General features: G+C 42.3%; 1 protein-coding gene across 7 annotated transcripts in view; it reads right to left on the reverse strand.

Moving 5' to 3' along the window:
• Nucleotides 1-14838, reverse strand: part of OSBPL5 (oxysterol binding protein like 5) — a 145069-nt gene that overhangs the window by 40330 nt on the left and 89901 nt on the right. For all 7 annotated transcript variants that reach the window (XM_032984930.2, XM_042785323.1, XM_042785324.1 and 4 more), the window contains 4 exons: nt 9311-9391; nt 7702-7803; nt 5883-6086; nt 108-192 (listed from right to left, as the gene is read on the reverse strand). In XM_032984930.2, coding sequence (XP_032840821.1) covers nt 108-192; nt 5883-6086; nt 7702-7803; nt 9311-9391 — 472 coding nt within the window. The remainder of the gene's footprint in view (nt 1-107; nt 193-5882; nt 6087-7701; nt 7804-9310; nt 9392-14838) is intronic.

Genomic DNA, 14838 nt, shown 5'->3' on the forward strand with positions numbered 1-14838 from the left:
GAGCCACCATTTTTGCCTTTACATACCAATTGGGTTTGCATCAACCTATTTTCTTAATTAGCACAGAGTATGCAATCTGGAGAAAGCAAACAAAGACCAAAACTTACCATCCGATTCGGAGGCTGCTCTGAAAATCAAGTAGCTGCTGGGAAGAGGCTGAGTGATCGAACCAACATTTTCTCCCTTTGGGCCCTGGAAATACACACAGATAAAAAGACATAAGGCATGGAAGATGCAATGGACCGTTCAACATCCTTCTACTTTTCTTGGGCAGAGCGTATATGTCTGTGATAGGAAAGAAGGAAGGAGCAGATGGAGTAATTTAGAGAGACTCATTAGTAATCACGATATTGCTGCTGCGGTTCCAAAGCAGTAATGAGCTCTGGCATAAATGGGGCTTGGTCTAACCTGTGCTCAGCCCAAAACCTACTTTGTTTATTCAGATCTTCAGGAATTGAAGAATCTCATTCCTGTCGATTGGGACAAAACCCAGTCAAATATTTGCTATTAGCCTTCTTTGTGCAACACCTGAATGGAATGTTCCCTGCGGTGCACGTCAAGCCTGCCTAGAGCCTGACACACTAGCAGTGAAACACCCTTTACGTGTCACCATAAAAACGGCAGAGCCCACACCTTGTGCTGTGAGTGCCTCTAGCAGGGAGGCAATGGCAGCTTTTCTGGATGGAAACAAAGGGGAAACTCCATCCTGCAAACCCATCTGTGGGAAAGGAAGAGACAGGGAAAACCACGGACTGAGGACCAAAGGTCCCCCAGCATGGGTACGTGCTGCTGGGCTGCAGCCCTTCACCTCTACATCCAGACCCTTTGAGAACCTTTATGCTGTGGTGCCTGGGGAGCCGGCCACTTCAGGGTTCAACAAAAACAGGCTTTCCTTGGTTATGTTGCCTTTAGTTTAGGAGCTGTGACAAAAAAGATTATAGCGTCTTGTAAACATCCTGCCACAATCCCTTCAGCATGATCCTCCAGAAATGATTCCCAGGGAGGCTGAGTCCATCTTGGATTTGGCACTTGGAGCAGAACCACAGGCTCACACCTGGATCTCCTTCCTGTTTTCTCCTTTCTTGAGCTCCAGAAGCTGCTTAGAAAAAGCAGCCCCTGTACCCAGAGGGCACAGCTTCACACTCTCCATGGTATGGACTTTGTGCCACAACCTGACTAAAACAAATAGGAGTCTCTTCTCCTCCCTTGCATTTCCCAAGTGACCCACTTCGTAACAACACTTTCTCACTGTGTAACAACACGAAAGCAGATCCTTTTTCAAATATACAGACATCATGTCAAAAATAAATGCAGAGCAGAAAACATCACCGATACTCGCATGACCACTATACCAACTGCAGGGTGGAACAAGCAGTTTTCTCCAGGATGCTCAATCACAGATTTACTTGAGGTTCTAGAGAATATCACAGAATGCTGAAAATCTGTAGGCAATTTTTTGCAGTTTAAGTATGACTCTCCTCCTTTACACAGGCCTTTATAGTATCCCATATGGTGGTTTTATCAGGATTTTCGTTTTTGAGTTCCACTCAGGAAACCAAAATTTGGAAAGAATGAAGAATGCAAGCATAGGAAGAGCATCAAATTGTATCTGAGTGTACACCACAGAGATGCAGTACTGGGAAGATAACAGTCTCCAGTCTACCTTCTTGTCTTCACATCTGTGGTGTTATTCTGCTGCCAGGAGAAATTGGGATCCTTGTTACTCACTTCTTCTCCCATCTCCCACAAGAGGTTCACAAAATTAAGACTCTTTAAAGGCTTAATAGTCAGGTCTGGCAAAGTTGAGATTTGATTAGCAAAGCAGAGCAGAGAAGCTTAAGACATTATTAGTGACATTAATACAATCAGGCATCATTCCCAATGGCATTTTTGCTTTCAGTACCTTGTAGCTGAACAGGGTGTTTGAGAACAGTGGATAACACCATTACTTGTGTTTTCAGTGCAGAGGTTGATATTTGCTCTCTTGGAGGAAAAAACCCACAACCATATAGCACAGATCCAAAGAACCGTTATTAAAAAAGAGGGGGAGAAGGGAAAGAATGAATAACACGAGGTTTTAACAGACATTTAGATAAATACAAGGAGCAGCCAGGTCACTCTGTCAAGGAAACGTATTCAATCGTAAGGCATGCTCATACATGGAGGGGGCTGTTTCCCACAGAAAGATGAGAAGAAGAAAAGAGAGGAGGTCATAAAAATAAAGTCAACACATCCACAGAGTAAAAGAGATTCTGTATCTGCACAGAGATAATGATGCTTTCTGTCTCCCGGCCTTTGAGCATCATGCCTGTCTAGAGTCTAAGACCCCCCAGACAATGACCATCTCTCACTAAAAGTACTATCCCTGCTACACTAGCGCCTGGAGCTCAGCTGCAGCCTTTAGACAGTACAACTAAGAAAAGATCATCTTCAGATCATTCCTGTCTTTACATTTGATTTGAGAGGCATTATCAAACAGAGATTGATTAGGCTTTGAAAAATGTTTTAGATGGTATGACAAGACATCTAGTCTTGGAGAGTCATAAAACAAAGGGGGAAAAAATCCCTTTCATTAACAGTACTGTAGATAACTATAAAGACGAAGATGAAACTAACTGTGTTGTATTATGGAGTAGAAGAAACAACTGTAAAAGCAGCAGCACAAGCCCCTTACTAGAACTTTTTTCTTTAAAGGAATGACTCCAAGTTCTTAAAACCAACACAATTCAAATGATATATATTCCCAGATTCAGTGGGTCTGACCCCAACTCACTTAGCACTCTAAATAAACGTCAGAGCAAGCTGCAGTCGAGAAAAGCTTTCCCACAGCACACTGTTCAGCTAGTTTCTGAGCAAGCTCAAAGGGAAATACGAACTATTCCAGGACATTTTTTTGGGACAGCCGGGCAAACCCTGCCAGCTGATAGCCCTACACTCCCTCTGCAAAGCAAGAGGACAGACACCCACCCCTTCACACTAATTACTAGGTTGGCATTCCCCAGACTCCTGCAGTCATCTCAGCAAAAAATCTCTTCCCTGCCTTCACACCACGGACAAAGTGTCCCTGCAGCAGTATTCAGAGCGTGCAGGGGAAGCTTTTCTTACTGCTGCTTGTGCTGCTGACTGATTTTGAGACCTTGACGGTTTTGGCCTTGGGTTTATAAAAGCCTGGGCAGAGCAAATAGGGAAAAGGTCTAATCCATTTGCACTGTGAAGGAGTTTCAGGCTAAAACTCTCGAAAAGCCGGAGACACAGTGTAGGATAAAAGACTCTCTTCTCCCCTCAGTGATATGCTTCTAAGATAACTCTAGACACCGGACAGCTTTATAGGAAGTGTAGTTCCCTGATGCACATATTTATCTTTCAACTACAAGTAATGGTCTTACATCTTACCTACCTACCATTTGAAAGGCACCCCAAAATTTCATCCCACTCTAACTGAAGTTAAATGCCTGCACACCAAATTCAATTGGCTAGCACAATTAGAAATGCCTGGGGTAGTGCTTGAACCACACGTTTGTCTCAGGGCTGAACCTCACAGTTAGATCCAAACATCTGCTGAGCAGCCAGGCCAACATGTACAAAGGTGCTCATTAATTACCCAGAGTTAGCTGCAAGTCCACTGATGTGAGTCAAAGCTGGACCATCAACTCTAGTTGGAAAATCCTTGAAAACTTCACAAGCCATTTTAGACAGAAATGAAAGTTGTTTAGCCAGATCTTATTTCTATCGTGATGGAGGGTAAATTGAGCTTTTGCTTAAGCTTGGGTTAATCTATATTTCATGAGAAATAGACTTTCTTTTGCACTGTTAGACATAACCAATTTAGATCAGTCAATTCTGCTCCAGTTGCTTTAGAAGAAGGCCATGAAATGACATAAAATGAAAAAGTATTTTTAGCAGTTTCAACCTTAAACTGTTGTCAGAGTGCAGACAGCTTCTTTGACATCAAGCAGTTCACTGGTAGATTTTTTTCTTGATGTGTATTTTGGTGTTCACCTTGTGGCTGAGCATCTATCACACATAACAATCCAGGCTGAACTCAAGTTTCAAGAAATAGCCTACTATGCAGCTCAAATGTAGCTTTCTAAATATCTGTCTCAAGTGACTTAGAACATTGCCTTTAAAATTAAAATCTCTTGGGACTCCTTCTAGCATACAAACATTTCAGAGATATATTCTCTTCATATTTAACATACTAATTCCTAATTATGTCATATTTTCTCAAGAGACACAAGAATTAGATACATATACACAAATACATATACATATTGATAAAAATTCCTCTTTCTTTTGGATGATTAATATCAAGGGAAGGACATTCTAGCACAACACTTCAAATCTGTCAGCGACACTACTTTTCAGAACCTGACTGCACTTCTGATTCTACTTTTTCACTGCCTCTCCTGACTGTGCTTATCAGAAGAATTCAGATGACCTGTCAAGTCACGAGGATTTTTTTTGTCGGTGGACTCTGAATTAAAAAAGCATCAAAACTCTCAAAACTGAATAAGCAGCAAGGTAGCAATGAAACCTTTGTGACTTCAAGCAAAAATAATGCAACTAGGCACAGATCAGAGCTGAGCTACTGTCAGAAAACAGCAGCTCTTACTCCTGGTTGTTGAGGTTAATTTTAATTCTTTCCTCCCACCTTATTGAAAATTGCAAGACTTTTTAAAGTGATTTTACATTGTGTTTAAAACTGTACAATTGGCTTCAGGGATGAGCAGGAGTGAGCTGGCTTGATCTGCTCCCACAGGGCTTCCCCTCCATTTTGTTAGACCTTCTGATGCCAATGGCAAATGTCTTCATCACTTTTGCATAAATCTTTCCAAGTAGATTTATTCTGATGACCACCTTGCAGCAAGGCACTAGCTTGTAATCCCTTGCTTACGCTGGTGATGTCTCCTAGAGAATTTATGTCTGCAATAACTCTGCTGAGTCACTGTTTTTAAAGGGCAAACAACAGTTCAAGAACATTTAAGTTTTGTCTTCAGGGTATCCAACAGATGTTGCTCTCAGTGCCTCCCAGGAGATACCAGGGTCTTCCTCTGTGCCCATAAGCATTAGGCATTTTTTTTCTTTTTGCCTATTCTTAAAGGAAAGAAGAAAAAGAAATGCAGCTCTCTAAAATTTGCAGGGAGTTATTTTAAGAAGTGTGAGAAACTATTAATCTTTTGCATTACAGGGAGATCCAGAGGTCACGGCATGAGCTACTGTGTGTACGGAAGACTGTCTCAGCCTGTGAGTAACAACAGTCTGAAGAAGAACTCAAAGTGAAGTGGAGGAAACCTTGTTATTTCCATTTCAAAGAAGGGAAAATTAAGGCAACCTATCCAAAGTCACACTTCTGTGGAACAGTCAAAGCTTGAGCAGACCACTGAGTTCCATGTCCATTGCAAACAAACCAGCGGCTCAGAGGCATTAGAAAAAACAAATTATTAATTTTTTCTTTTGTGACTCTGCCAGCCCTCTTCCTGTATTATGTAAAGCATTTGGTGCTTTGTGTGTCCCTGTTTTGGGGAAGTCAGTTAACTGAATCTACTCCTCATCTCTTTCTGAAGATGCAGTCCACAGCTTGATATAGCTTCTAGGTATTGATCTTTTTTTCCTGCACTAACATGTTTCCCCTTTCCTTAGTCTGTGCATGAATCTATACCCCAAGAATGACACATTTGTATAACTAATCACAATGCACCACGTTACTTTGATGTCATATCACGACCAAGCTTCAGTGTCTTTAATCTTTTTATGCAGTCAATTCACCATCACTAACAGCAACTGAATAACTGTAAATCTAGATAATATCAATACTAGATAATACTAGTGCTCAGACACTTTGGTGTCCAAGAAGAGGTTGTTCAACTTATCAGGATTGTTACCTTTACAGCCCAGATTGATTGATCCAAAGGATGAAAAAGTTTAAAACAGAAGCCATCCTTTTTGGAGGGTCTCTCAATCAGCTCACAAGAATGGAGCAAGATTGTCCCAACCCACTGTCCAATCTTTGGCGTCTTATAAATCAGCAGCACTCCTGGTTTCAGAACACACCACAGCTTGGTCCAACTCTTCAGAGTCCCACGAATCTGGAAGGAAGCAGGGAGAGAACAAAATCTGTGTTTATGTTGCTCCTTAACAGAAAAACAGCATTTATTCAGTATTTATACAGTATTGCCGGTATGTGTTTCTCCCAAGGCCACACTACAATACATTTCCTTAGGAAAAGATACTGCATTATCTGAATAGCCTTAGGGATCTCCCAGCAAAACCCCAGACCTTGTAAATCTGGCTATCAGAATCTGGGCTTCATACTTTTATTACTGTCTTAGTGTTAGCAGCTTGCTTAATTTTTTAGGCAACCATCACTGCTAGCCCATCCGAGAGTGATTTGTTAATAATCATGGATGACATGCCAATTAGAACATTGCATAGAAAAACGTTATAGCTAGTCTACCTCAAGTTATAAGTCATTTTAATAGTGTTCTTCAGAATAGAGCTATTAATGGATTTTGTCAAATACCCCATTTTTAAAAGCACCTTCTCCAGTTGGTTTACTTCTCTGTCAAGCTCAATGCATGCTCGCTCTCATATAGAAGACATTAAATCTGATAGCACATATTAAAGATAACTGCTTTAAAAATGGGGAAGTTTCTCAGTAAGGTTAGATTTTGCCTAAGGTCTTCTTGTTTTCAGTGCACATAGGCCAAACCTTAAGTCTTATGTCAGTGTTCTGTTTTGTGGCCCAGCACTATTTGTTGCCGAACCAGAAATTTCCAGACACAGCAAACATGCAACAGGTATTTTGTATTTAAAAAGGATCTCTATATTTGTCAACCATCAACACTAAACACTACGGGAACATTTTGTTGCCAATCTAATTTCTCAAATAAACTACACGTATCTCACTTTTCTGGCCTCTGATACTGATTGTAGAACAACGCTGCAGGTTTTTCACACTGGTCAAACACAATAGTATTGTTTCATGAAATCCCTAAGTTACTTTAAACCAAACCAAACCAAACCAGTTATGTGTTTGGCAATGTTTGGAAATTAAGTTTTGCCATTACAAAAGGGGCAACCAATTCACTATTAGTTGAGAAGATTAAATGCCCCCAAATGAGGAGGAAAGTGCTCAAAGGTAACACCTCTCAATGTTGATCCAGATTTATTTTGACACATACAAAGTTTCAGGACTTCAATGAGAAGCTGTCACCAGTTGAGTCTTTGCACAAGGAGAAATTACAGTTGTCATCAGGTCCAATATGTCTCGTCGTGTGCTGTGACAACACAAAATCCAAGTGTCAATAGAAGAAGCTGTATCTGCCGATTTCCAGGCTGTTATTCTGTCAATTGCCTCTTCAGTACAAAACCACATCTATGGGAAGAGGCCAGCAGACTCTTTCAGAGAGGTAGAAGGAAAAAGAAACATCACCTCCCTTTGTACTGTGCACTTTTTGAGACCTTGTTGCTACTTAAGGATACGGAATAGATGGACTGAGTTAGGTTAAGATGGAAAGTAAATGTTCCCCGTAACTCCACTTTTATAGCAGTTATTTAAGTATGGCTTTACAGCAACTTCAACTCAAAATTATTCAGTCTTCCATCACTCAAAAAAGTGTTAGTGCATAAGTCTCAGACACAACAACTACTTCTCATTTATTTATTTCTACATCCTCAGAAACAACAGTCTGTATTAAATACCTTCAGCCAGTCTGCTGTGATCACTACACTGGGATCCTTTAGAGCACTGAAGAGTTGTTTGGTAGCTCTTTTCTTCTCCTGTCTGTAATTTTTTTTTTGTACCTGGTTGAGAACACAGAAAATATAGCAGCTGTAAGCATGGCCTCTTTTGGGGAGGAAAGAACATAATGCATTAAGGGCAGCTATGTATAGTACATCTAGAACTTGACCCAGCATAGGTTCCCCAGAAATGAGCACAAAGAAGAACAGAAGAGCAAAAACATAACGAGATAGCAGGCATTTTCTTTACTCCTGAAGTTCCACTAAACATAATCAAATTTGGCTTTTCTCTAGGGGGAATGGAAAGAGGCTGAATACCCAGTCCTCCCCACCCCTCAAATTAGAATTATAGAATAGAATCACAGAGTGGTTTGGGTTAGAAGGGACCTTAAAGATCACCTAGTCCCACCCCCCTGCCCCGGGCAGAGCCCCTTCCCCCAGCCCAGGGGGCTCCCAGCCCCGTCCAACCTGGCCTTGAACCCTTCCAGGGAGGGGGCAGCCACAGCTGCTCTGGTCACCCTGGGCCAGCGCCTCACCCCCTGCACAGGCAAGAATTTCTTCATTACATCGAAACTAAACCTACCCTCTTTCAGTTTAAAACTGTTACCCCTTGTCCTATCCCCACACCCCCCGATCCAGAATCCCTCCCCACCTTTCCTGTCCCCCCTTTAAGCCCTGGGAGGCTGCTCGAAGGTCTCCCTGGAGCCTTCGCTTCTCCAGGCTGAACCCCCCCAACTCTCTCAGCCCGGCCCCCCAGGGGAGCTGCTCCAGCCCCCCCAGCATCTCCGTGGCCTCCTCTGGCCCCGCTCGAGCAGCTCCGGGTCCTTCTGCTGTTGGGGGCCCCCGAGCTGGCCCCAGCACTGCAGGGGGGTCTCCCCAGAGCGGAGCAGAGGGGGAGAATCCCCTCCCTGGCCCTGCTGCCCCCCCTGCTCTGGCTGCAGCCCGGGGCACGGGTGGGTTCTGGGCTGCCAGCGCACGGGGCTGCCTCACGGGCAGTTTTCCCCCCACCAACCCCCCCAGCCCCTCTCCTTGGGGCTGCTCTCCTGCCACTCCTCGAGGGCCCAGCCTGGGTTTGTGCTGGGGATTGCCCTGACCCACGGGCAGGCCCTTGCCCTTGGCCTTGTTGAACCCCATGAGGTTTGCCCGGGCCCACCTCTCCAGCCTGCCCAGGTCCCTCTGGATGCCATCCCTGCCCTCCAGCATATTAAAGAGATTAATTCTAATTTAATCCAAATCAAATTATTTAGGCTTGCAATTGCTCAGATTGCCTAGGCATACTCCTCTTCACAAGACCAATGAAGGATCACAGCCCTCTTGAGGTGCCTAATGGATCCAGAACATATGAACAGAGTGAAATAATTACACTGATTTGTTCTGTTTGCAGTATATAATCTAATCCTGTGTATAAAGCCGGTAAATGCCCTTGGCCTATAATGACTCCTAGAAGAGCCGGAGGCTTCTCTGGATCTCGGGAAATGACTCAGAGTAGTTCCCAACGGTTTGCTTGGAAGGTACTACTTGTTTTATAAAAGAAAGTCAGCTGATGCTGACTTGGCTGCTTTGCACATACCTTCAGTGTTTCCTTCTTCGTGAATTTGGCTGTGGGAGACACACACTCTTTGTCAGACCCATTGCAAAGCTTATATTCAATCTAAGAAGAGGGAGAGAGGAAATAGGAATGTGTCAACATGAAGATATTCAAGTTATGCTCTAATGAAGCGTGGTTTATATCTTCCACAAATCCATGAAAGAGCTGATTGCAGACTTCAGCAGCAGGACACCAGGCAGGCACAGAAAATGCATATTCACAGTGCAATCCAAATATCCTTTTAATACTCATAGTTAGTTGGAAAATTCCCCACCAAATTTTCTTCATATTTCTCCTATGAAGACATTAATCTTGGTAAAACAGAATAAAAAGCAATAAATAAAACAAAACTGAAAACCCCCCTCTTATTCCTAACTTTGAAAACTGCCCACCTCTTTTCAGATCTGAAAGCAATTCAATTACTGGAATAAAAATTATGGGGAAGCTGGTATAAATCTTTCAGAGCTAGACTTGATATTGGCAATGACTACTGCCCTAGCTGAAATGCCCAGAAACATAAGTGGGCAAGAAATGACCTAATCATGTTACAGATAATACAGGAAATAATCATCATCATCTCGGCCTTGTGAAGCGAGGCACAAAATATGCAGTCACTTCAAATCATGTCTAATAGTGTTAGGGCTGTTTAAATTAATTTTCAGAAGCTACAGGCTGATCTCATGATTGTGCGGATGGGCTGAAAAAATGCTTTACTTTTGTTAGACATGGTCACAATATTACAGTTCCCAAAATAACGAGTGCTTTGAGAGTATGGCTCTCTGGAGCCCAACTCACAACCAGGACCCCTACTGTCAGCAAATTGTCCAAAACCTGCGGAGGGTTAGTGGCATCAGAATTATGGTACAGTCTGGACTCTGCTAGATTTTATGTGACCTTGCAGAAGTTACCTTCTCTCTCTGTACCTCTTTTCCTTCCAACCTTTCATGTGTCTGATGCATTCAGACTGTGATCTTTTGAGGTCAGGCACTGTCTCTCCTGTTTATTCATGATAGTTTTATTAAAACACTCAGCCCTTGGCCACCTTGATTTAATGAGGATGACACAAAAATGAGCCATACTAAGGAAAAAAATGTGTCAAATATAGTTCCCGTTTATAAATTCACTGCTATGATGTGAAATAAACCCACTGGGTTCTCAGACTCTCTCTCCTTTATGTCATGAGTTGATGTAATCATTTTACAGTGCCTTCAGTTTTGAGAGACCTACTTTCTTTTTCCCTCTTAGTGACACAGAAACCTCTCCAGCTACTATAGCCACAAACCGTGCTGAACATTAGTTTGGGCAGGAAAATATTTAATGACAGCCAGATCAGTCTTTTTCACACGGCTTAGATAAAAACTCTCAAATGCATGACCAGATCACAGCAAACAGGCCATGAGCTATGCTTTGGAGACTGTGGCAGGAGCAAAAATGGAATGTAAGGATGCACACTCAGCTGAGCAAAGCTCTTTGTGGATGATGCAGGATTAGAATTTCGGGGCAGAAGGTGCAATTTGCAATAGATCCAGGGTCACTGTAGAACCTATTACTCGTTCTCACATACCCTTATAGCAGTCTTTCACTAAAAAAAAAGCTCCATGTGATACTTTAAATAGAGAAAAGAAAACTCTATGATGGTGTATAAAGATGAGTGAAGTCCCTGATCTGACCGTTCTGTTTACAAGTCAACTTGGCACTGGGTCCACTCAAAGAAAATGCCAGCTCTTGGTCTCCTGCAAACTATTCAGTATTTGTAATTTTTGTTTTACTGGAAAGCCAAGCCTGCCTCCTCTACCTGCAATGCCTTCTCTGATGCATATTTTGTATTTCTGCATGTGGAACTTCACTACAAAACCACAAGATTTATGGTGATGACTGCTGCACAGATAGGACATCTGAGCAGAGAATTGTGCCTACAGGGTTTTTGTCACATTTCAAAGGGCAGTGGTAGACATTTGCGAGACATGCTATTGGCTTCTTTATGAGGAAACATTTTTAAGTGCTTAAATGTCTCTGAGAAAGAATTCTTCAGAACTAATAGGAGATTATGCTTTCATGATTCAAGATGCATGTGCTCTGAAACTGGTCAGAATTCTCCCCATTTCTCCCAGTTAGCAGGGAGAATGTCCTGTCCTTGAGATACAACTAGGAGACCGCTGTTTATTGGTAATTTCACTCCCTCCAGCCCAAGAGATCACAGAAAGAAACACTCAGTACTACTCCTCATTAGTCAGTGTGAGGAACAGAAAAAGCACAGATGTCCCCAAGATTCTAAAAATCTTGCTCAGGTGTCTGCAAAGCATCAAGATATAATGAATGCTTTTTGCTTAACTAATTAAAACAAGCTAGTCACTTGTTGTTTAGACGATTACATCTTAGCACTTCTATAAAGAATAAAATCTTGGCCCCTAAGCTCATTTGGCTTGAGGAAATTTACTTGAAGATGAATTCTGAAAGGCTTCCAACAACCGCCACAAACCATGCAAACCTGAGCCCTAAACCCGCTGCTCGTGAGGAACCAGCATTAACAGTCAGAGGCCCTTTCGCTGCTCCACCAGCCACACCTGCCTCCTCCTTAGAGTCTCTCCGCGGCACGCTAAAAACAGTTAAAGAACCACAAAGACTTCAAGCCTGGGATGTTTACACAGAGAGACATCGATTCTGCCTCTTCAGGAGAGCTGACTCACAGCTCCATGACCAAGGACACTCCGTGCCCAACGCCAGCCAATACTGCTATGCATGTCCAAAAGCCACAGCACACAGCAGTGGGTGAGGGATAATCTCCCCTTACACCACCATAGCCTTTAGGAGCTCAATAAATACAGTGGAACTTGTCTGAAATCATTACAAACCGGTCTTTCATTTGGTCAAAACTGCTGGATTAACAGCCTTGGAGGCTGTTCCACAGATGGGCTCCTGAACCACCGCGCCGCTTCCTTCAGGCACTGCCTCCCCCATGCCCGAGCTGTATCCAGACATGCTGAATTTGCTAACCTTGCCTGTAAAGAGAATCACGGCCACAGGGAGGGTGCACACTAAGACAGGCTTAAGAATGGATGAGAAACAAGCAGTAGTGTAAGACCCTCGCTGCCTGCATAGCAACTCTAGGCACGGGAAAATAAATATCTGTGCTGCAATGTCCCAAAATCTCTGATGCACCAGCTGCGTGAAGAATGGAACAGCTCCCCGAGAAGGTTGTAAAATGTCCAAGCTTTATGAAGAGAGAGAAAATTTTACTAAAATCAAGCCATGGTTTTAACTAGAAGCCATGGGCAAGCTTTCAGATGTGCCTGACCTGGGACTTCTGTTTTCAAAAACTTGACGCTGTTCCCCAGTTATTTTTTTAAGGAGGCAAACTGATTGCTTCTCCCTGCTGGTTTTGCTTCTTGTTATGCTTATGAGGATGCACCATCACAGATCCTAAACAGCAGTTTGCTTGCAGGTGATCTCCAGGTCTACAGTGAGAAGCACTGCATTTCTGGGTTTAAAGTTCCTGCCTTTCCACCGGAAAGGTGGGATCTACGGCCCCAGGACTGCATACCACCATAGGCCCCCATGCTGCTGACAGCAATGTACACTTCCTCCAGTCTTAACCTGCTAAGTGACTTGAAGTAACATGATTTCAAGTTTTTACATGAATCTGTCTTAATAATTTCGATTGTACTTTGTGGCATATATAAGATTCAGTAAATCCAGGCCCCTACCTCTAATGATCCCTAAGACACAGCAGGGCCATACATTGCTAAGACACATCAAGAGCATTTAATGATGTCCTTCTACTGCTGAGCTGCTTTCAGCCTGGCAGAAAACTAAGAGAAGCCATTTGTCAAATCTCTCAAGGACACTGGGATAATGCATGTGCAGGATATCAGAATCTGGCCCCCCTCTCTCTGCAGCAACATGTGAACAGTATTAACCAGAGATGAGACTTTGTACAATGGGAGGGTAGGAAATTGGTGTCCTGCCTAAAAGAAAAAAAAAAAAAAACAAAACCAAAACAAACCACAATACTGGAATTTTCTAATATGAAAGCAGTAGGTATGTGTTCCATACACTGGTTCTCATAATTAGAAGGGAAGTCTGTTAATCTGACAAAAACTTTTACCAGGGCATGCAGCAGCACTTGCAGCGGTAGGAAACTTGTCCCTTTTTAGTTCTCTAACCAGATCTCTCCTTTCTGGGATTGAGTGATGGCCTTGCTGCCTGACAGCGGGCTGTACTGTACTCAGAGACATCTTTTTTATTCCATTTAAGTTTCTGTTCCCTTTCATCTCAGTCATGTAGCTCTGGAGATCCACTGCTAATTGTTAGCAGTTATCACAATACCCTTACGCTTCTGCTAAGCTTTGTAAGAGAGCATACAGAGTCCTCACAATAGTGCTATTCTGATCCACTGTCTTTTTGGTGAGTTAATTTCCAAGAGGAACCAAATGATTTCACAGAAAAACAGTCTGTGATCAACTCTGGTGTGGGGGATGCCAGCCCATCAGCATACCGTGCCTTGGATAACAGCAAGGGGAATATCCTGTAGTTAATCGCAAGCAATCCTTGCTGCATGGGATGAACACAAAAAATGTGTAATGAGAGACAAATAGACAGAATTCTTCCAAATCAGAAACATTTAAATAAAGTAATTCTCAAGCTGTGGTCTGCATGTTAACAGCAGTTACAGCTTACAAGTTGCCCTTTTTTCTTATTTGTATCCAAGTGAGAGAAAGGTGAAATCAGATGGGAATTTGAAGGCAGAACAAAAGTAGCTGGGGTCGTAAGTTATGTTTTACAAAAGCAAAAATAGTCATCACATTGGATACACATCCTTGCTCACATGTAATTTCTCCGGTATCGTTTCCACATATAATTGCTACAGATCTGTATCACTGCAGAAATAAAAGAAATGAAAGAAAAGTATAAACACTATGGAAAAGCTGGGTTTGACATCAGAATTGACTAGCTTCTTGTTACGGATGTGAATATTCACAGATACCTCAACTGCACTTAAACAATTTTGTTTTCAATTTACTATAAGCAGTTATTTTTAAAAACTTTTTTTATTTTGTTGTAAATTAACAGCTCATCCTAAACACAGTAGAGCCAGTGAAACAATTCTTACTGACAAACAAGCTTTACATTAGGAAAGATTACCCTTCAACTAACATGCTGCTTTACAGCAAGTTGAATAATCGTCACCCAAAACTTTCCAGTTTGAGAAAAAAAAATAAAAAAAAATATCCCTCTTATTTCAACAATATACAAAGACACTGCAACTGTGTTTCCAGCACTGAAATAGCACAATAATTAGCACAAATCAAAAAGCCTGTACAAATAAACAGCTGACAGGACAGTGATATCTGGGGAAAATCATTTGTAAAATTCAGCTATCCGAGCAACTCCAAAGAACAAGCTATACTACTGTTTAGTGGAATGCTTTGCTCCATTGTATCAGATTACAGTAAACAAAGAAAAAGTCACAGACCTCATGGGATTTCTATTTGGTCTTTTAAGTGTGTCTT

Source organism: Tyto alba, unplaced genomic scaffold, assembly GCF_018691265.1.
Source record: "Tyto alba isolate M040663 unplaced genomic scaffold, T.alba_DEE_v4.0 Super-Scaffold_8, whole genome shotgun sequence".
NCBI classification, from domain to species: domain Eukaryota; kingdom Metazoa; phylum Chordata; class Aves; order Strigiformes; family Tytonidae; genus Tyto; species Tyto alba.